Below are 24,180 nucleotides of genomic sequence, written 5' to 3'. Positions count from 1 at the left end.
TTTTTTTATTTTGAAAGAATGGCGAGAACCTCGAACGGTGAGTAGGTGGCAACAGCGGAAATGTATCTCCCTCTCTCTCTGCGCGGACTTGTCAAGGTCAGCCGCTTTCATATCGCTCGTCGACTCTAGTATGGGATGAATGCACAGATGATGAATTGTAAATACGTGCATGCACTGAGAAATCCTTTGGAGCAGAGTCCAGTTTCCCACTAAGGGAGAGAGACCGAGGGATGTGTTCGATGGTGAATCCACTAATGAGGACGAAGCCTGCTAGTTGCAATCTCAGCTGGCCCTTGGATCCTTTGAAAGCCCAGCATTGCCCTGGGTGTACGCCTGCCTGCAAATGAAGTGGAAGTTTCATGTTAATGCATGCAGAAAAATTAGGATTATACAAGAATGTGTTAACACTAAATCATAGTGTTGAAAATGAACTTAACAGACTTCCATGCCAGAGTGGTAAACACAGCATGCTGTGATGTCAAGGGTCCCAGGTTTGAGTCCATGCCCCCTTCATCAATTTCATCATATCATCACTCATCTTCATCTTTGCGATTAGCCAAAAGTAACCTAATTCAGTCAATAAATCAAAGTGGGTTTGATTGGTACTTTATTGGTATGGACCATTGTGGGCATTCTGGTGTATTATTAGGGCCTCCCCGATGGCGCAGTGGTAGCAACGTTGCCTTGTAATCAAGGGGTCCCGGGTTCGATACCCAGTGGAGGCACAAGTGGTTCGGATCCCACTTTAAATTGTAGGTCCAGTCCCGATTAGCCTTTCTGTGCATAAAGTGGACTTAAAACAACAAATCAATCAATCAATCATGGTGTATTATTAAAATTACAGATTTGTACCAATTGGATTTATCTATAAGGGCCTCCCGATGGCACAGTGGTACGTAGCATCGTCACTTTGTAATCAAGGGGTCCTGGGTTCGATACCCGGTAGAGGCACATAGTGGTTTGGATCCTACTTTAAATTGTAGGTTCAGTCCTGATTAGCCTTACAGTGCATAAAGTAGACTTAAAACACCAAATCAACCAACCAATATATCTATAATAATTTGTATTTTAGTGAAAAAAATTAGTTGTATTTTGTTTTGTTAGTAAAGTTATGTGCAAAGTATATTACAGTCACCAGGTTACAGACTTAAAATTTAAGTAATTTATGTCCATGGAACATTTGCAGTTTAATTCAGATTGGTAAATTTCGCATTGTTAATTAAGATTGGTTAAATTTTCATTTTAGTCCATCCCTACTAAATTATGTAGTTTATTGAGTTTAAATCACCATGACTGAATTTCATATGTGTAGGCACACTACTGGCTATCGGAGAAATTAGGAGATCACACCAAAAAATGTAATGTCCTTCCCTGTGTGGTGAATTTTATTAGACTCCCATTGATGCTTTCTTGTCATATCACTAATGTGCATTTACAAGTAATATTCATATACATGTGATATTCACTTACCTCAATCGCTTGACGTGGATTGGTTCTTCCAACCGATAAAGGAATAATGCCAAACAGCTTCAGTATAGTTTCTGACGGATAGCTGTCTGTGTTTGGAGTGCCAATCACACTACCACCTGTTTGAATTGGAATGGAAGTATTTTAGAAAATTCTTAAATGAAGCTAAGTGGTAATATCTTAAAGTTGACCACAAAGATCTTGCGTAAAATATTGCTTCTCAGCATTTTAGTGCATGCATGTCATTTACATGAAACTGCAAAAATGATCAGACAGAAAAATTGCATTTGTATTGGTGCCAAGGTATGCTTCATCAGCTGCCTTTCAGTACCTCTTGTCCATTACCCTTTCCTACAAAAAGTAAGCATTGCGAGAAGTATGCTCAGCTTTTTGTCATGTGCAACTTGGTTCCCTGTACAATTTGTTACTCTTCTATTTCTATTAATACAAAAAAGGACAAAAATTGTGTACCATAATTAAATTACATTGGCATATAATAGGGGTAAGCCGATACCAATGCTGATACTCTTACCGACTCCCACTGATGCAATTAATAATGCTTGAAAATTGTAATAATTAAAAGTTATTCAATATATATATTAATATTAGTTTGTAAGTATTCCTCTCTAATTATGTGCATCAATTTACCAAGATTTTTGCTTTAAAATGTTTGAGAATTACATCAAAATATTAGGTGCATCCAGAAAGTAAGTTTCCCTGGGGTCGTGGACAAAAAGGAAACATTATTTCAATCAAAGATTTATTGCCACAGATACAGCACTTGTCCAGTTACTTGTCAACAGATTTCCCGCTGGAATTCAGGAACTTGTCAGCGTAGGACCAACTTCTGTATACCTGCGTCGTAGAAGTCTGCCGCCTGGGTGCTGAACCACTGTGTGACAGCCATCTGAACCTCTTCGTCGCTGTGAAAATGTTGACCGGACAGGAACTTTTTCAGGTGCAAGAACAGGTGGTAATCACTCGGAGCGAGATCCTGGCTGTACGATGGATGATCGAACACCTCCCAATCGAACCTATCCAGAAGGGCTGCAGTGTGCTTCGCATTGTTGTGCTGCAAGATCACCCCGGCATTAAGCTTAGCATGCCACTTATTCTGAATGGCTTGTCGCAATGTCCCCAGTGTTTCACAGTAATGGTTAGCGTTCACAGTCTCACCTCTGGGCAGAAACTAGATGAGCGGAACGCCTTGTCTGTCCCAGAACACCATGCACATCACTTATCGTGCCGACACAGTCTGTTTGAACTTCGTCCTGCATGGAGATCCACTGTGACGCCAATGCATGGACTGCTGTTTGCTTTCTAGGGTGCTGTATGCAACCCACGTTTCATCCGCTGTGATGATCCGGTTGAGAAAATCGTCATCATCATGGTAACGCTGCAGAAATGTCAGCACCGTGCCCATGCATTTTCCTTTGTGTTCGGGCACATAATTCCCTGAACAAGAGGTGTTTGGTAACAATGTCGTGCAACAACAACCGAGAAATCTGCGGGAAATGGCTGATGAGTTCCGAGATCGTGACGCGACGATCCTCCAATATGCGCTGCTCCACAAGCTCGTCCATAACAGCCGATGGCTGCCCACTGCGCTCGTCGTCAGTTGCCATCCTTCAGTAAATGTCCTGCACCAACGACACACCATCAGCTTGCTCATGATGTCTGGCCCATAGACCTGGCACAGGTGACGACGAATTTCGATCGGCTGTATCTTTTGTCCGTTCAAGAACTTGATCACCGAACGAACATCGCACGGAGCGGGAGATGGAATAAGAGCCGCCATGCTTCATCACTGTCGCAACACCACTTAGGATTTTGGGAGGCATCTTCTAGGACATTCACTAGCCAGAACATGTGCCTCTCACGCATGCGCAAAACCGGTTTCAATACGCATGGCCTGCCGCCTGTGGGCGAGTGGAAAACTTACTTTCTGGATGCGCCTTATGTTAAATTACATGTTATATTATCGCAAAATCCAGTTTTTTCACACAAACTTTTTCCATGAAAATTAGACTCCAGGAAAGTGTCGCACAGCATTCTAGCGGAGTTCGCGAGTCCATGAAAGACCAAAAATAAATAAATTCAGATGCTTTCCGGTCTTAGTATGTAATTACTTTTTATTCTGACTGAACCAATATCAGTGGTATCGGTTCAATTTTATAGAACCAGCCAGTATTTAATTTTTAAATTGCTGCTACTTTTGTTTGTTTGTCGGAAATTGTGGCCCTTCACCCTGCAACATGTTCCGGGGAATACTACTTAGAGAAATGGAATTATCTGAGCATATAAATTATTCAACTGCTTCTGGCCATACCTACTGATTCCAAGGCAAAATCTGGCATTCCTACTTTATCTGCATGAAAAGCAGCCAAACGATCATGTAGAAGTTTTTTCACATTTTCTTCTGCAATGAAATAACAAACTGTATTAATAGTTAGCCACAAATAACATGTGATAAATTATTGAATCTTTCATTCCTACATTTCTGTACTGGTTATTGTTTTTCCTTCTCATGTTTGGGCACCCTGTTCTTTTTCTAGTTCATGTTAAGCCTTTGGTGTGACAACAAATGTGTTGTGATTATTAGGGTTTGGAAGGTGACGAAAAATCATATGTTATTTTCTGAACCTCGAACACGATGCTAAATATAATAGCGGCCTGTTATCTTTGGTTAGAACCAGAAAAGATTATTTCTATTTTACATCTTTTCTGGTATTTGCAAGTTTGTATGACTTTTAATCATATTTGAGATTTCTTACCTACACATTTAGTTGTATTAATGTCTTCCCAAAATCCTACATCAGAAAATCTATCCTTTACTTTGGCTTAAGTGTGAAGAGAGCAAGAGTGGGTATCTTCTTTATCACAGATGCTACAGATAGATTGCAGGTAGCTGCACATTAACAGCAGAATAGCACTTAATTGTCCCAACATAAGTTTCAATGTATAATATGTACAAGCATCTGGTCATGTTACACTATTCAAGTACTTTCACAAGCACAAGAGTATTTTGCTGTTAATGAAAAATCTCTCTTTCATACACACCCAATATCTTTACCAATTTTTTAGTATTAGTGTCCAAACCTTTAATATCATCAACCCAATATGCATTCAACTCAGGCCCATAGCCAGGATTTTCTTAAGGGGGGGAGTCTGAATCTGTGGTTATATATATATGTGTGTGTATGTCATGAAATTTATGTCAATTATTAAATTCATTCATTTATTTTTATACATTTATATAAACAAATTATCATAAACTAGCAAATTAATTCCATTAACAACTGGTTCAATATGTCAAGAAATTGGAAGATACGTGAAATATTTTTAATGAGTGTTACCTTTTATTTAATTATTGATTTTTATTCATAATGATAATTAAATTTTCATACTTTTATTGTGTTATGTTTCTATAATGGTGTAAATCTAATATTGGTCTCTCGAAAGGAAGTATTTCCTTATCAGAGTTGGAGCTAGATTTCAGCGCCCAGTATGAGAATAGGTTTTCGCACCCCCTGCACCGATTTTTCACACACACACACACCCTACCTAAATGCAGTTGGCATACTTTCACATTGTGGAAATTTTATGTACCATTTTCTTCTCTGTTGAATCTGACGAAAGGAAAACTTATCATTCAAGAAATGTGGCTTATAAAAGGGCAGTGGGTTCAGTTGTGCATCCCACATCATCTTCATTGAAGCAGTGTTATTGTTCATATCTGCAAACTCGATTCAAAATTAAAGATATCTAGGTGGAGGGACAAAAATTGAGAAACTTTAAGAAGGCATTAGTCTTCTATTAAATTAGCATGTAAGTGCTATGTTTTATTCCCGATGAAAGGAGGTGAGAAATGGAGGGAAAATAACAGGTTGGTCTAATTACTGTGTTCCTGGAGCCTAGGGTTACAATGACAACTCCCTTCACAGCTACGGCTCTATTCCTTACTAGCCCAATTTGATATAATTTTGAAATCTTATCTATGACTGTACAAGTACGTTTTAACCACATGTTGTTACCAGCCCTAAAGAAAGAGAGAGAACAAGAGGTGCATGCAACATTCACACACAGGCAGACATCATTCTTTGTTCTTCCTTCTTTGTATGCGTTTATGATAAAATTCTTAGTAAAGTATGTTTGAAGTCAAAACTAATTGCATATCTTTGTTGTTATAACACAAACTCTTACCCTCGGAAAATTTTGATGGGGGGGGGGGGAATTATAATAGAACAAGATCGTTGGTGGAAAGGTGGGAGATCCCCCTTCCGCCAAATGGGAATTTGTACCCTGAATGTAACCACCGACGCTATGGAATGATTCTTATAATGAAGAACAGTCTGAATGTGAATTAACCAAAAAAAGGACATTTTCACATCGAGACTGCAGTTCGAAAATAGCCTCGCATAAATTGTTATAAAACTAAAATTACTAAATATAGTAGACCGCAGACTTCTGGAGTCTACCTCTCTCCAGAAACAACACATTCATTTATGGAAGAAGAAAATCGAAATTCTCTCAAAATCTTAAAAATCGTCCATGTTATCTTTGTAGGTTTTTATAGGTTTCCATTATAATATTTCATGGCTCGAGGGATGGGCAATGGCAACCTTGCCCCCCTGGGTACGGGCCTGATTCAACTATATCCATATCACATACTGTATCTTATCATCCAACCAGTTACGGTGTGACATGCAGTCAGCATGCTGAACCCCCAGTCATTCTTGTAGGTTTTCTGTGGATGGGTTACGCTACTCATTCGCCCAATTTCCTCATGATGGTGGGTGGCAACTGGTCCCATACAGAGGCAGAAATCTCAGGAGACTCAAACGTAAGCTCGTCCCATAGCCAGAGCTCAAAGTCTGGCACCTTACACTGCCTGGCCATGGTGCGAGACATAACTTAAAATTGAAACTTGCAAAATGGTGTTCTTTCTTTCAAAATGTTGTACTCTTTATGTGCAATTGGATTCACAGACCATTATTTTATCTACAATAATAAAAAATATACGATATTGGTACTAAATTGCAGATAAAATCATAGAATTATATAATATTATCTTACCTTCTAATGCTATTTCACCCCCGTTGTTGTTATTAATGTAATCCTACAAAAAAAGAAAAGAAAAATGTACATTCTTCTTCAAACATGTAAAAATAATATAAATGAACAACAATTATTGTTACCTTCAATTTATCTTTTTCTCTTTGTGAACAGCTGAAAACTTACACCAAGGTGTAATTATCTGCCACTGGTGTATGCATGGGGTTGGGGGGATGTGGTGTGTGTGTGCATGATACAGTTATATTACAGTTTTTGAACAAAATAATGCAATTTTATTTTCATGTAATGTGGACATATTTTCTTATGTGCAACTACAAAAATGTATATTATCTAGTATTATTGGTGATTTTATAAAGTATACAATAAGTCAAACAAATTTATTTCAGTTATACTTGTACCCACAATGGGTTATTCATAAATTCACTACTATGTAGAGCATAATATACAATCAAGAGAAATTGCCATTATAATTTCTTCAGCTTACATTCTATCCGAAAAACAATCTTGCATGCATGTATTGCTTGTTATTTTTGTATTATTATCTGGCCAGTATTTATGTACCTGAAGTAACCATAGTTCATAGTTAAGTTTGGTTTCAAGTGTGAGGAAGACCATGATAGAATGTAAAAGTAACATTGTTAAGTGTGTTTTGCTGAAGTATAAACTACCTTGGTCAGCATTGTGTTTTGTCTGTCATGGAAACAAGGCATAATCATGTCACCAAGAAAAAGATGATGTACAATACAGCTCAATTGCTTAAGTAGTGTTCGCACAATATAAATGCACAAGTACTGCATTGCCATTTTTATGATTAACGCTGTACTGAGCAGTGGTTAGCACTCCTTGTCTTTGGTGAGAATGATCTTGGCTTCAATCCCCGTTAGAGATTCTACAATTTCAATGTAGAATATTTGGAAGTAGTAACTGACTCCAGTCTAGAAAACAAGTAAACAACAGCTATGGAACTTGATGCATTGAAGGGCCCCACATTGCCCAACAACAAGTGGTTATCAGAGCACACCTTTGTGAGAGTCCGTTCATCAGCTTCATCATACCACTCATTCTCATCTTTGGGATTAGTCGAAAGTGGCAGAAAAGCAATGTAAAATAAATAAATTAAAAAATATTGAGAAGTGTATATCTGACCTTCATTTTCAACAGTTTCTACTTATGCACAACGTAGTACACCCGGCAGCAATAGAAACAGTAGGCGAATTGTCCACCACCATTTTCATTCAGTTTGTTCTCCACACTGGGATGACAATGCATTGAAATAAACTGATCAGGAAATAGAGGCCAACATCTGCTTCGAATCAACAACATTCCATTTCCTTAAACAACACAGAATATGTAATAAAAGGTAATGAAAATAGTGATGGACAATTTGCCTACTATTAACCTTTGGCGTTGACTGTACAATTCAATTAACTTACTATCATACCTTAAAAATTTGAAGATAAGACTGAAGTTGCTGAACATCACTGTTAAGCATATTATGTTTCTCCTCATAATCCTTCACAAATCTTTCTAACTGAGATGTATATTCAGTCGACTTGTAGCATTTCATTTCTAAATCCTGGAAATTTAGGTAAAGCTGGCGGAACATGTTAACCATTTTATTTGCATTCCGCTCAAGATGTGCCAATTTGGAATAATATCTAGCAAAATGTAAGGGAACGATTTGTTCCAAGTGTTTTTGGTTTTCTAATTCATAAACCTGGTCCTTTTCTGTGTTCCAGCCTAGTTGACTTACATATTCAGTTACGGCCTGCAGGAGAAAAGAATAGTATTTTATTGCAGTTGTGTGTATGGTGGTTTCATACAGGGTTGTCCATATTATATCTACCAGTGGCCAAATGCATATGAGCATGAATCTCCCATGCTCCAGCAGCTGCAAGCCTTGAAATCAGTTTGTCATAGAACATTGGCTGGTTTAGGTATGAATCAGGGCAGTTCATCCGAACAAGTTCCATTCAGGAGACACAGTGGGCACTGCACGGAGAAGCATCAGGATGCCAGAGGCTTAGAAATTTCTGGTTCTGCACACTTCCCTTTCATTGTCAGACTCACATCATTACTCATTATGCTGTTGCTCTGGCACAAGGTGATGACGATCCTCATTGGACTATAAAATTCCCTGCTGCATTTCATGAATGAAACTTGTTCGGATGAACTCCTGCTGCGATTCCTGTCTGAAGTGACCAACGTGCAGGAAGCCTTGCAGCTGCCTAAATATGGGAGATACCTGTATTCGGGTGTTGTTACCAGTTGACATCTTTCAGTACTACCACTTTATTGAGCGTGAAGCAACTGTTGGCCAGTGCTGGTCCTCTCGGCATCATCTCCAACTTCTTGGTCATCACCAGGACAAAACACAAGGTTTCCTATTTCAAGTCATCGTCAATTAAAGTTTACAAACAAATGTTGCTACATAAGGTTAGGTAAAGTTCCTGGTGCATATTGCACCATGCCATGGAGGCACATTATGACATATGGGGATAGGCCCCACACAATCGCGATCTCTGCCATTGTGGAGGTGATGTGATCAGCACCATGCTATGGCCACCTTTCCCTCAGGTTGCCCGTAGGTAGCTACTTATTTATTTTAAGCTGGATGAACCCCAAAGCTGCTTTATGTACGGACAGGCTGAAAAAATTATGACCTTAGATCAACCACTCTGAGAATCAATCCCAGGTATCCAATGTGGGCAGTCAGATGTCCTACTGACTATACCACCATGGCTCCAGTTGACTTTGGGGGAGATAAAATATGATCCACTCTGTACATGCATGTGCACACAAAATTGAGGATACAATTCAAGTGATATGTTCGGAAATCATAGAGAAATGATGATGTGTGTCAACATTATTCATATTTATGTAAAGTGAAGTCCTATTTCTGTAAATGTCACATTTTTCATTGTATAGCTACTTTAACTTCCTGGTTTCAAAATAACAAGCTATATTAGTAATCTGTTTATCTCGATAACCAGTTTTGTGAATATTTCAGAGGAAACCTGGTAGATTATGTGGCATAGTTTCAATTACCACAAAATTCAAGCATAGAATCGGCAAGAGGTTCAAAGTAGTACAATAGTTGTGTTATTGTTTTTGTGATATAAACATTCAATTCCTGGGGCTTTGTTAAATTAATTTCTAGCGTACACTCTATTTTTCTAAAGTAAAAATCCAACAGAATCATACATTATTTATTGGGGTGAATGAATTGTTTAAATTCTTCATAGACTATGTGCCATTTTGAATCAAATTGGAGCAGTACTAGTTATCTGCATTTGTATTAAAATAAATCATATCTATACATTCCTACACCACAGTTTTAGTTTGTATTTTCGAACACATAAAGTGTCCCCAGTAGTTCACTTCAATTGAGAACCCTACATTACAGATTAAAATGTTTAAATGTAAACTATTTTTTAAATGTCTGAATGACTCAGTACTTACCGAATTATCATTGAATAATGATAGAAATTTTGCCGAAACTGGAAAGATAAAAAGTTAAGGTATAAGCCACTGTTACAACACTCAAATTCTTATGACATTTTAATTTAAGTATTAGAATCAGTTTATAAATATTCTCTTTATCTTCATTTTGTTAATATTCAAATAGTACAACATAGTAGATATAGTAGCTTGTAGGAAATGATTCCCTTGTTCTCAATGTCTGTGCATGCTTCCAAAATTTCTATCACACTCGAAATTTGAAAATAATGAAACGTAGGAAACCTGTACCAGAGATATTCCAGTCAAGTTTATGTGTAGTCCACAATGCTGTTTTTTCAAGTGATTTTTTGCTGCAGATCTGTAAGTGCATGCCAGTGCATTGCAACACCTAAATCTGCATAGTATTCATGAGATTAAATAAATGCCAAACCAGTGATATTAATCTTGATATTTTATTTCTTCAAAATTTACTAAAAGCAAGCATATGTTCACTTACCTAATAATGTTGCTAGGGTTAATGCAATAAACACAATGCATTGAAAACCAGATATTCCTAGTATTGTCCTTAGTACATCACGACTTTTCATAAGAAGCCAGCCATCAAAACTTATGAACCACTGCAACAACAATGAAATGCTAGATGTCCATGCTGTGCAAAAAGAGAGAATGAAACCCTGTTAATTTGATTCACATATTTGTAACGAGTTAGAAATACCATTACATGAGGGTTAGTCCAAAAGTAAAAGTAAATACTGCAAATTACCTATGCAAAAGAGGAAATTATTCAGGGAAACAAATACATTCTACTTTTTCACATTGTTTGTTCTGTGATTGAGACACATCATATCACTGAACTGGTGTGGAAAAAAGCATTTGCAAAAAGCTCAGTGCCCTGTTTTGGGGGGGATGATTCTAACAGTATATTCCATATCCTCATTGCTGGTGTAACAGTGTCCAGAGGGCTTCATCTTTAAAGCAGGGACATGTGGAAGTTGCTGGGTGCAAGATCAGGACTGTAGGAGGGGTGGCCTACACTTTCCTCCCTGAACCTTGTGTCACCACTGTGCGAGATCTTGCAGAACACCCAGAGTTGTGCACAATGTGTGGTAGCATTCACCACTCCACCATGCTTTGTTTAATTGCATCTCAAATACTTTTTTCCTTGTCAGTATATCATTTCTGAGAATGTTGGTATGTGAAACTTAGTTTTGAACTAACCCTTGTAAGATAGAGTGTGCCTCACTAATTTTCATCACTTATAACGTGAAAACTAGGAGAAAAATTCACATGAGGTTATCTGCATTGTGGTTTAAATTTCTACATAAACATCTCCTGTGTGCCCTCAATTTCAAGTAAGACACATTTTTGACATTCAAGTACGAAATAAGTACAGCTTAGGATAGTTCCAACCAGTCAGTAAATGGAACTCACCGTGTTCCTTCGCTCTTGAGAAAAGAGATTTAGGCACTCCTTCATCTCGCACGCTGTCATCATCCAGACCGTAGCTTAGAATACCAGGCCTCTCTGCAAAACAAAGTTGTACAAATTAACCTTCTTCGAATTGTATGCATATAAAATGTCATCATATCATGTCTAAATGCAATCTAGCTGCAAACCTAGTGTGGTAATTAAGCTTTTGATTTGTGAGGGGATAATTAATTACTTCACACAAATATCTTTCAGCTGCAGTCACTGTGCCCCAGTTGGCTCTACTGATTTTTCATTTTTTGCTCATATTGTTTCATTTTGCAACACGTAAATTATTTATTGCCTTGTTCTACAACAAATTTAGCCTTATTTTCCCTCATTCTACAACATTTTTTTCTTATAGAATCAAATTTAAATTAAATGGATATTTATTTGTTGGATCTTTGCATGTGAACCTTCCATAAGTTTTTTTTTCAATACTGTCATCTTGTGTAAGGAATTGTGTGAAAAATACAAAATCTTGCAAATGTCAAGGGAGACCACTGTTCCCTTTAAAAAAATTTCAACCTAAAATTATATATTTCACACATAATTGCATGTCAGCAGTCACAGTAATTTACATTGGTTATTATTAGGGCTCGGAAAATGAGGAAAAATCCTTTTTTTTCCCTAGTGTCCGAAGACGAGGCCCAACATAATATATGTTCATTTTGGGTCATTGTAGGCCAGAAAAAGGTGAGTTGTATTTGTCCTTTTCTACCTTTTTGGGCGTTTTTTGGCTTATTGGTCCTTTTTTAGCCTCTTTTTAGGTCTTAACGGCTTTTTTTTGCAACTTCACCTTCTTTCGACTACATTTTTACTGCCCATTCTCAATTCGAATCATCATCAGTTCATCACCTCTTAAACATCCTTTCTGTAGTAAATAAATAAAAATAAGAAATAAATAAATATATTTTTGGACGACTGAAGCAGGTACGGTACAAGGTCATTTAACCTTAACTTGTCTGGAAGGTCACGCTGTAAGTGGCAACTTTCTCTTGTTTTGAAGCTTTCAGTTTTTCACACTGTGTGTTCCATACCACCAGAATTTTTTATTTTTTTATTCATTAAATATGTAATTAAAACTGAAGTTATTAATTAATTTGGATCAAATTTATATGCCCTTTTTTCCCTTTTTAGGTCCTTTTTTTTATATGTTTAGGTCTTTTTATAGGTCTTTTTTTTTGGCTATTTTAAGGTCTTCAAGTTCCGAGCCCTAGTCATTATAAATGATAATTACAAGTGAGAAAAGTACAGATCAACCCTACTAAGGTAAACTACGAATAAAAGATGTTGATTATGCATATGATAGGGGGTCGGAAAATTTTTATCACCACCATGAAGGTATTGAGCCATCCACATGTAATTTGATCAGCATAATCATCATAGGCATGTGCCGGGGGGGGGGGGGGCAAGTGTGGGCAGTTGCCTCTCCTAATACTCTCACTTATAAATTTAGTGTAGAGAGATCTTATTGCCATTATGAAAAGTATTTTCAAGCTGACGAAAGTTTCAAGCAACTACGGCGGGTTTAATTCCTATGTACTTGAACTACTTCAGTTTGTTCTCCAGCAAATTACTTATTATTAGCATATTGTTTTGAATCTGCTGTACAAAATCATGTTATATGTAAATTAGTCTGAACCACAGAGAAGGAAAATAAATGGGGAGGGGAGCAAAGAACTTTTGTGCCATGGTAACTGGAATTCTTCTAACAGAGTGATTTTCGGTGGGTCCAGATACTCTCTATATACGCCCCTATTTAGCACCCATCAATACGATAAAACAGTGAGATGGAATGAGGTTTTTCTTTCTTTGACCGAACTTTCATCCAGGCTTTTGCCCCCCCCCCCCTTTCTCCTTAATCAGAGGGTCTGCGCATGCCTATGATAATCATTGATACTTATGTGCTTGATGATGTAAATTAAATCTACTCATGTCAACTAGTTTTGTCGCTAGATATCAGTAACCTGCATGATGCAACAAATTGAAACCTACACCGTTATTAAGTTTCTCCATTTGAATGGTAAAAGCAACTGCCAAACCTGTCAAGAAGTGGGTTCATGTATGGTGGTGATAGTTCATCATATGACACTATTGTGATGTGGAAAACGAACTTTCAAACTGCACACACATGTTCCTCACAGATGAATCTTGATCCAGGACTGAATCATGGATGATCTTGACACAATGAAGAAAGTGGGGGCTCGAAGATGAACGAAGTGATCATAATATTAAGTTGGTCTTGGTCATGATAGAGTGTGGAAATTATGCATGACGAACTGCACATGTCTGAAGCATCATCATGATGGATTTGCTGTTTGCTAACTCCATTTCAGTAGCAAATTTGATGTGAACTTTTGCAGGAGATGTTTACTTTTAGTTGTACCAGGATGAAGATAATTCTTTGCACATCTCATAATTATGGATGAATGCTGAGTCTAACTGCAAGATCTGGAGACAAAGAAATAAGCATGGAGTGAAAATATCCCTCCTCTCAAAATGTCCAAGGTACAGAAATCTGCAGGAAAGATCATTATGTTTAATCTTTGGGACTGCCCTGGCATAATCCTAACCAATTACCTTCCACAGGATCAAACTCTCGCCAGTGCTTACAACTATGCCCTTCTGAAGAAATTGCGAGAGACAATGAAAGAAAAATGCCATGATATGATCAGCAAAGGCATCTGTCTCCTAGCCAACATTGCACCCACCCATGCCAGCCAAGTGTTCGCTGTGGAAGCTGACAGGTGCGGCTACAAAGTTTTGCCCCATCCCCCATTTTACTTGATCTTGCACCCAGCAACCTTTTTCTATTTCCTGTAATGATAAAGCCACTCTGGGTAGTCGATGAGAGAACATAGATGATGTCATTACAAAAGTGGAACAGTGGGTCTCAAGGTAATCGCAGGACTTTTATAATGTGTTGGAAATGTGAAACGCTGACAAATGTGTGGTTCTACAGAGTGGCATTCCACAGTTAACATTCTATGTCATCCTGTTCATGGTAATAATCAAAACTTTACGATATACCCTTGTACATTAATAATGAGACTGTAAGGTATTCTTCCACAACTTATTATGTGAAAATGCAATAAGTTCAACAAGTAAGCTGAAGGTAAAAACAGGTGTACCTTGGCTTGGCTTACGGATACCTCATTAAAATGTGATGAATACTCTTTTCAGATTGCACTACAAGATGAATTATTAAAGTTTGAAATTAGCAAATTTGATCAAAGGCACACTCTAAGACATTTTATGTAAATGATTGAGCAGCGTGGGCCTCCCCAATGGCGCAGTGGTAGCGTCGTCGCCTTGTAATCAAGGGGTCCCAGGTTCGATACCTGGTGGAGGCACACAGTGGTTCGGATCCCACTTTAAACTGTAGGTCCAGTCCCGATTAGCCTTTCTGTGCATAAAGTGGACTTAAAATACCAAATCAATCAATTGAGCAGTGTATTTTACAAATATTAAAGAAGACACTTACCAACCTGGAAGACACCAGTTTCAGATCCTGGCGCGGTAACTGGTTTATAGTTAGGACTGAGTCTTGCCCAGCTATTGTTTCCTACTGCTGCAGATTATATGCAAGAATATCAATACTATTATAGATTAATTGTTACTTAATAAAGTTCTAATTAACAGATTCATTGTAAAATTGAATCAGTGTTAACACATTAAGCAATACTAATTTTATAATTAAACATCACATCAAAAATGCAATCAAGATGCACGCAAAAGAATCCTAAAATATTATTATAAAGTTATATACAAATTACAATTACAATTTTTGAACGTCTATTACGTAAATGACCCTGTCTCACATTAAACCAGATTCTCTCTAGTATAGAACTACTATCAATATGTCCATTTATTATTCTATACAGAAACATTTGTTGAGAAATTTCACGTCTATTTGACAGGCTTACAAAATCAAATTCATTTAATAAATCATTGTATGATATTTTAAGAATTATTGGCGATATTCGATACTTCTTATAATACAAAAATCTGAGAAATTTCTTCTGTATACGTTCAATCATATTTTTCTGGGAGTCACAGTTTGGCGCCCATACGGAACAAGCATATTCTAATATGCTTCTAACTAAACATTTGTAGAGCATACACAAAGAGCATATATCATTTAAACTTTTAGCATTTCTTATTAGAAATCCAAGATTCCTGTAGGTTTGTATTATTTGATTATGTATTATTAATTCTCTGAATGTTAATGACAGTGGCTCTACATTAATTGGACCTTGTATAGTACTTTAAATTATACGTATTCTAACACTACTGGCCACGGTGGCTCAGTCGGCAACGCATTTTACTACCATTCTAAAGGTCCTGGGTTCGATCCCCAGCCGGTTCAAATCCGGGAACTTTTCTAACGTTGGAAGCGGCCCCAGCGCCCACCCAGCGTCGAATAACTTTAGTACCTGGGGGAAACTCTGGGGGGTAAAGGCTGTCCAGGGCGTGATGCTGATCACATCACCCCCACTCTCACGACCGGATCAAGAAAGTGTGGGGCGTTACTTGGTTTTAAGCACAGGGGAACACTTTACCTTTTACTTTATCTAACACTACGTTTCGAGAAAGCACTTGTCTTCAGGTGAAATGTCTTTTGCCTGGTTGGGTATCAAACCTACGACAGACCCTTGATTTTCTTTAAATCCGGTGCTCTTGACCAAATACTCTATGGCAACCCCACCTTTTTTTTATTTTGAAAACTCAAGCCTCATTTGACACAGGAGACTTGACAACAGATAGAAACGGTTGTGAGGAGACAAGTGGAAGAAGTGACATGGGAACATTTTAGTGTTTTGAAGGAGATGGGCAGAAGCTACCACTGGTAGGTACACTTTGTTTTAATGAGAGAAAATCTATATTAGCAAAAGCTTTCATAGTGGATCCAAGAGATACTTCACTCAGGATTGGATGCAATCCTCCAAAAGGAGGGGATTGATAACATTTCATCCATATAAGTCCCTTATCACCTGACCATTAATGATCAATCCAGATAAATTCTACATACCATTTGGACAAATAGAGCACTTCCTTGGTGATCTAATCTTGGAATCTGACGAGGGTCTTCGAACTGGCAATTCCTTAAATAATAATAATAAACATATCTGTTACATGCATTTTTGAAATACAATTAAGTGCTGTTACAGTAGCATAGAATGGATGTATTCCGTGAAGTGATTCAGTTCCACATTTTTCCTATCAAATGAATATTTTCAAAATTCTACATTAAGAGAATTGAAAAGATTTGAATTTGAATTTGAATTTTATTTTTCTTCCGTTGACCCTTGTTTAAAAGGGCGTGGAAAACGTTAAGATACATAATGAAATAATAATGGACATTTCCACTCAATTTTTTTTACAACAATTTTAAAAACTACACCCTAGAAAAATGACCCCTGCAAGTTCTCGCGTTTCTCTGCGTCCAGTTTAAGGCAGAAACGAGACTTCCAAAGTTGCGAGGCTAGCGTTGCGCTGAAAACACGCCGCCGCCATGTTAATACGTCACGCCTTAGAGAGAGCTCGTTTGTCGTCTGCTTCGAGCGTCCCAGTTCCGGATGGGTAGCCCACGGTGAGCAAACACGTGAAGCAGTTTTACAAATCTGTACCGATTTAAATAATGGAAGAAGGAGCGATAGGAGAAAGAAAAGCTATGCTTTGTAATGATCATTCTTCTATGAAATATCCGTGCTGCTCACGTGCAAGATAAATGAAAGGGTTCAGCTGCATGTGTGTTCTCAGGCCATACGAAAAATATTGCTTATAAAATTGGTTGCTGACCAGACACTCAAAAATACTTTTAAAACTTCTATTTATCGAAATTTACCGTAACCTATGTAGTGCAAAATAAGAATTTTCACATTCTTCACTTTATTTATAAAGCCTATTTAACTTTCTTTTCCTTAAAGCAATTTCAGTTTGTGTTCCATTCCTGTTGCGCAAATTATGATCAAATATTTTTGTGCAGATAAGAGAAAATACACTGAGAAGATTACATTAGTTGCACAGTACATATCTATACTTAGTTTATGTATAATTATTACAAGGAAATAATATGTATAACCATGGGCGTATTTAAGGGGGATTCAACGGGTCCAATCCCCCTATTTTTTTGGTTCAATAAAATTACCAGAGTTACCTGTTCTATCCGCTTGTTCATAAAAATTTCTTCGGACTTATTTCATTCTCTTAAATTAGAGACGAATAGGACGGTATACGGATGGGAAGGAAATTTCGTAATTCCACACACCAGATGGGACTGCAGACCAATGTATGCAATTTCCTGATAGTTTCGTAATTTCTGCGATAAGAAACTGCATTGAGACTGTCAAATAAGTAATTTTTCCCCCTCGAGTCATCCTAAAGATATTTGGTTTTTAAAAACGCAGTGACACAAGATGAACAGAAAAGTATCAATACTAGCGTGACTTCGTGACTACATACACACAACTTTGAATGGTCCAGCACATGGCCGTATTTAGAGAGGGGTTTTTAGGGTTCAACCCCCCCCCCCCGAAACTTCTGGCATATTGGATTAATGGAAGTTTAGAAACCAAAATTTGATACATTTTCAAAAAATTATTTGCAGTTTCACAAAAATACAACAGCGAGACAATTCTGAAATGATGGAGCTAGAATTTTCAAACATTTTGAATTCTTCAATTTGAGCGAAACGGGTTTAATTCTCAGAATCGCAGCCCACCCGCGACCCCTTCATTTTCACTTCTGTTGTCCTCTTTCCAGTGCTGTTCCTATATCAGACTGAAAGTTTCCTTGTGATTGTCCCAAAATTCCCGTTCCAACTTTTAAATTCCCTGTTCGATAAGGGTTTAAAAACCCCTTTGTAAGAGTTCAAACCTAGGATATCCAGCTTCGTAGCGCATTACATTCACTACTCTTCACCCAGCGGTCGATATAGTACATACATTTAACCTATATGCGTCCTATAAAGGACATACTTGTATAGTGTGTAGTGGTTGTATATAATGTTGTTTGGTAAATATAGGAACAATATGAGCGTCGGAAAGTGGGATCGAACTGGTCCATAGAACCCCCTCGCCCCGAATTGACATCGTTTATTGCAAGTTACAAAATAGCAGAACGTTTGTTAGCTTTATTGTTAATAACGAAAATAATGTCCAGTTAGTACTCGAACAGAATAACCAAAGAAAAATGACTTTAGATCGAAAAATTGAGGTTACAATACAGGCACCATGTTATGTTTTACCATTTAATCCAAAGAATAACTGGTTCCACAGTTTTCAAAAATCCAAAAATTAAGTTTTATGTGAATGTTCAAACAACATAAACTTTATGACTAAAATTTCTCTTACTTTTAAAGCTTTTTCTTGAAGTACCTAAAACTTAATAACAAAATATAATAACTGTGCATCTCAGTACACACTGCATGAAACGTAAAAATAATAATAAAAACATTTGTGCTGCATATTCACACTTCTGATGGATAGAGTAGAAAAGTCTCCTCAAGGATATAAGGACAGCAATAATAATAATAATAATACGTTTGTATCAATTAGTTATTTATAATGAAATTTTAATTATTATTAATTAATAATTATTATTGTTATTATTTCTATTATTCAAATTTCTTGCGATGCGCATGGGAACAATTATGAGTGAACCCCCCCCCCCGAAATCTTTTCCTGCCTACGGCCATGGCCCAGCACCCCCTGCTCCCCAACAAGCTTCCAGCCAGCAGTGTCCTCGATTTTCACTTACGAAAGAAAGCAACCCTAATCATACCAAAAGTTGATCCATCCCCTCCCCCCCGTGAACTATATATAGGCCCATGTGTATAACAATATCCCATACTGAAATGGTACGATATATTTTGAATTTTGTACTGCGAAAAGAGCCGCCTCATCTCGTTACCCCGAACGCATTAATTGGTTGGTTCACAACTTCACCACTAAGAATCCTATCGAGGCGAGACATGGCAACCTTGGTCTCGTTGTCGTTGAGAGTTGTAAATGTCTGTCTCGTGTATTTGTAAATGTCTCATTGACAGTCTCGTCTCAATTTATAAACATCCGTCTCGGTTTGGAAGGGCAATTCTCGTTCTCGTCTCAAGTCTGGAAAAATATAGAATTAACAACGTATGCAAAGACTTATCATTATAAATACAAAAAAAAACTTTCTTAATATATTTTTTTGACTCCTCGTTTCGACGGTACGAGCCCTCGAAAACTGAATATTATCCTGCTTATATATGCAAACCAAACTGCAGATTCAGAATTACCAGGAATGAACTGGCATTGTAATTATTATACACAAAATTCATGATTTATCTGAGGAAGTCGCATGTTCCAGGTTTGATTCTCGACCTGGGCATGACTGTTTCCTTGTGAGTGACATTTCATTGAACTGGAAATTGTTACATGGGAGGATGTTTTCCCGAGAATTTGGGGACAGCTAAGGGGATGCTTCTATTGTTAATGTTAGTGTTGCTCACGAGACGAGACATTTTCCGTCTCGTCTCATAAAAGGAGATGGGACAAGTGAATGCTTTCGAAATGAGATGGGACAGAAGAAAAAGTTCGTCTCGTGTCGTGGCAGGTTGGGTGATACTTAGATTGTGCAGTTGGTGGTAGTGTGTGTGTGTGGTGGGTGTGTACTCCTGCACCCCGACTTCGAATACTGCTTGTAGTCATTCATCTTCATTGGAGCGATTAGCCAAAAGTGGGAAGAAATATGATGTTATAGAAGATACATACTAAATTAACCATGCGTTTTCATCGTTAATATATATATATTAACTGAAGTAAACTGTCATTTACTGCAGGAAATTAAAAAACACCGTACCTTTTTATACCGTATCACCTCTTATATTGCAGAAATTGGCGTGTAAACCAGTGTTCTAAAAGTATTATCTTAAAACTTGCGAAGAAAATATTATGACGAAAATAATTGTAATTCCAGAAAAGGCATTCCTATAACATTAAGTTCTTGCCAGTCAGAACTAACCTATGTATTCGCAATGAACAAGGCTGTTCACGTGTTCAGCCATTGACTGTTACAAGGTTTGCTGTCACCCTAATGGGAAAACCCTCTACCGAGTGGCTGAATTATAGTAAATACTACTATACTGCTAGGGCATAATTCATCTCCAAGAAATGGAGCACAGATTTTTGCACTGGAAGTTGCAAGATACTTGTTTTACACAGTAACAAGTGAGTTTGCCGTCGGTTCCGCGGCTCATGCTAATTTGACGGGACGAGCAGAAGCTCTGCCTGCACGCATTTCTATGTGATGACGTCAGAGGACCTCGTGTCTGTGGAGAGGACGTTTTCAAATCCGTGACGTAGGAGGTGAATTTCAGCGGTGTTTGAAGGCGTGTTTCTCGAGAACCAAAACAAATATCGCCGAGATATTTTGCACATCTCATGTTTGTGTCATTATCTGTAAACTGAATGGATTTAAAAGAAGAAACATTGTGTAGTACATTACATCACTACACCAAAGTAAAAATGAAAAAATACACTTCATTACACTACAATAAAAATAAAAACACATTATCATTGTTGCATGATTGAAATAAGAATACAATTAAAATACATATTTTTTAGTACATTGGCCTTGTATTGTCTTGTTCCATGAATTCTCCAATACTGTAGAGAGCTCTATCTGTCAAATATTTTTTTTATTGTTTGTATTTGTTTATCTTTTGGAGATAAAAAAAATGGCCGCCGGTCATAGTAGTGCGTGTAGAAGAGCTCCTGAAAAAATCGTTAACTAAAAGTTAAAAGGCTGTAAAGAAGCTGTTCGTAAGTGCACAGACATTGCGAAAGCTACAAGACAACTGTATTTGCTTGGAAAATAGGTAAAGTAAGTGAAAAGTCACAAAATGCCGGTTTGTTGTGAGTGCGACAGAACTAAACGAGAGAATGAAATCATTAAGGTTCTTGAAGCAGACAAACTAGAACTATTGAACGAGAAAAGAGGACTAAATGATGTGAAAAACTCAAACATGTGGTCGGAGGTTGTAAATCGCAACGTAAATAAGAAATCTGTGATAAATTCGAGTTCCAGCACAAATAGACAAAATCAAAATGCACGATACAAATTTATACACCATAATCGATTCGAGGTGCTAAACAGTGAAGAAGTTAGCCCCATGGCAACAAGGCTTGACTGCTCGACTGGGAGAAATGCGGGAAATTGTGCGAATAGTGACAGCAAAAAGAGGGTTATTAATAAGACAAAAAATCGCCCATACATGAAGAACCAAGGCGATAACGCTGTACAAAACAAAGGGCGCAAAGGGAAGATTTTGATCTTGGGGGATAGCCATAGTCGTGGCTTTGCGACGAGAGTAACAGAGAGACATGCGGATTATGAAGTAACTGGATTTACCAAACCTGGGGCACCATTAAGTGAGGTAGTTAATTCAGTGGCTTTCAAGTGCAAGGACTATGGAAGCGACGACTTCGTCATCATAATGGGTGGATCTAATGACGTAGCAAGGAACGATACAAAATCAGCAATTATAGCCCTCAAAACTTGCCTTGAAACAGTAAAAAACACAAACGTTATTGTTAGTACCATCCCACTACGATACGACCTAATACAATCATCATGTGTAAATGTGGAAGTAAACAAGGCAAACTCCAAATTCTCCAAAGTTTGCAAAGTTTTCCCAAAAGTGCAAATGTTAAGTGCAAATGAAATCGGAAGAGATTGTCATACCACCCACGGCCAACACTTAAATAGAAGAGGGAAAGATTTGCTGTGTGACGAACTCTCCCTATTGGTAAACAGTACACCTCCCCCCCAAAACGGGAAAAATGCCATAGTTCTTCCGGCTCCAAATCCTACTGAGAAGACTAAGAATTTACCCTTGGCACAATCCCTACTTCAAGATATCACAGAAGTAAATCAGGAAGTAGTAAATAGTGGTAACCAAATCAAGCAAAATGCTAAAAACAGTCAAGATGATAGTGAATCAAAGGAAAGTTTGACTAGTGAAATTGCAAATAGAAGTATTGAAGATACCCGTCGGAAATCTACAAGGGAAAGGAAAGTCCCGTCAATGCATGACAGTAATTTTTTATGGGGAATGTAATTGGATCAGTGGGCTGTATGGATAATATGGTAAGTTATAGGAAGTCAGAAACCTTAAATAATTCTCACCAAAACCTTCAAGTTGTAAATTCAAATGTAGATAAGAAAATTATGTGTAAGAGGAATGTTAAGAGAAACTGTAATTCGGTAAGAAATGGTAGAGGATCAATATCCCTGAATATATTCCATCAAAACATCCAAGGACTAAACACTGAAAAAAAACTAATGGTAGAAACACTCCTAGCTGATAAGTTAGCAGATAAAAACATCATCTATTTCACTGAGCATTGGCTAAAACATGATGAAATATGTTGTGTAAATTTTCCAAACTTCATTTTAACTTCAAACTTTTCAAGAAGTAAATTCAGGAGAGGTGGTGCATGCATATATAGTAAAATTGATATCGCAGTAGAGGAATGCAAAAAGTTTGCTCACCTCAATATTGAAAAACACTTTGAATCATGCATTATCGAATTGCCAGAACTAAAATATATAGTCATATGTGTATACAGAACGCCAGATAGTGATTTGAATATATTTGTCAGTAACATGGAAGTTATTCTAAATCACTTTCAGCAGTCCAACAAAAAGGTAGCAGTGATAGGTGATCTAAATGTTGATTTTCTAAAAAAGAATGTAAATCATGAATTAAACATGCTTCTTAACATGTTCAACCTAGAAGCAATGGTTAAAGTACCTACCAGAGTAACAAAAAATACAAAAAGTGCTCTGGACCAAATTCTATTGAACACACTAGTCGACCAATGCACAGTAGAGGTTTTTGACACTGGATTTTCAGATCACTTTGCACAGTCTTTCTCACTTTCAACACCATTTTCACAAAGCAATAGCAATGTTAAACAAATAAATGATTATACTACCAAAAGAGTTTTTAATGATGAAAATACAACTTACTTCAATCACTTACTCAGCAATGTAGATTGGAAACATATATATGAGTGTAGCACAGTAAATGATGCTTTCGACAAATTTCATTGCATATTTTCTTACTATTTTGATGTAGCCTTCCCGAGGAAGGGAGTTAAAGGGGCAACACAGAAAGAGAAACCTTGGATCACTAAAGGAATAAAGATAGCTAGTGATAGAATGAGATTCCTAAACAGGGCTAGGAAAAGCACAGCTGTAACAATTGATTTTGAAGAATACTTCAAGAAATACAAGTCAACATATAAACGCGTGTTACAAGTTGCAAAAAAAGGGCATAATGGGAAACTAATTTCAGACTCTTCAAATAAATCCAGAGCAATGTGGGGCATAATAAAAAAAGAACTGCAGGGAAATTGCAAAAAAACTAGAGAACATCACACTTAATCAAAATGACACAAACGTAAGCGATCCTTTGGTAGTGGCAAACTTTTTTAATAAATACCTAATCAATGTAAATAAGGATAAAGTCAAAACCAATCAAAACTCTGGTAAGGTTAAAATGAATACACATAGTGCATCAATGTTTCTACGCCCAGTTTCTGTGGAGGAACTGACAGACATCATCTTAAAAATGAAGAACAAATGGTCAACTGGCTTGGATGAAATTCCATCCTCAATTATAAAGAAATGTCACACGCATATCCTACACCCATT

The 24,180-nt window shown here is 37.3% G+C and overlaps 1 protein-coding gene across 1 annotated transcript in view; it reads right to left on the bottom strand.

The window, feature by feature from the left end:
* LOC145978030 (sun domain-containing protein 1-like) overlaps nucleotides 1-24,180 on the bottom strand; it is a 42,064-nt gene that overhangs the window by 7,272 nt on the left and 10,612 nt on the right. Inside the window, exons 2-11 of the mRNA XM_083110416.1 lie at nucleotides 16,508-16,580; nucleotides 14,960-15,046; nucleotides 11,437-11,529; nucleotides 10,502-10,654; nucleotides 10,006-10,043; nucleotides 7,985-8,311; nucleotides 6,544-6,586; nucleotides 3,797-3,886; nucleotides 1,471-1,586; nucleotides 170-337 (exon numbers count right to left, since the gene is read on the bottom strand). Of these exons, the coding sequence (XP_082966542.1) occupies nucleotides 170-337; nucleotides 1,471-1,586; nucleotides 3,797-3,886; nucleotides 6,544-6,586; nucleotides 7,985-8,311; nucleotides 10,006-10,043; nucleotides 10,502-10,654; nucleotides 11,437-11,529; nucleotides 14,960-15,046; nucleotides 16,508-16,580 (1,188 nt within the window). The remainder of the gene's footprint in view (nucleotides 1-169; nucleotides 338-1,470; nucleotides 1,587-3,796; nucleotides 3,887-6,543; nucleotides 6,587-7,984; nucleotides 8,312-10,005; nucleotides 10,044-10,501; nucleotides 10,655-11,436; nucleotides 11,530-14,959; nucleotides 15,047-16,507; nucleotides 16,581-24,180) is intronic.

This window comes from Lepisma saccharinum, chromosome 24 (assembly GCF_977018435.1).
Source record: "Lepisma saccharinum chromosome 24, izLepSacc3.1, whole genome shotgun sequence".
NCBI classification, from domain to species: domain Eukaryota; kingdom Metazoa; phylum Arthropoda; class Insecta; order Zygentoma; family Lepismatidae; genus Lepisma; species Lepisma saccharinum.
The sequence above is the reverse complement of the archived record's forward strand: the minus strand, read 5'-3'. Positions and strand labels throughout refer to the sequence as shown.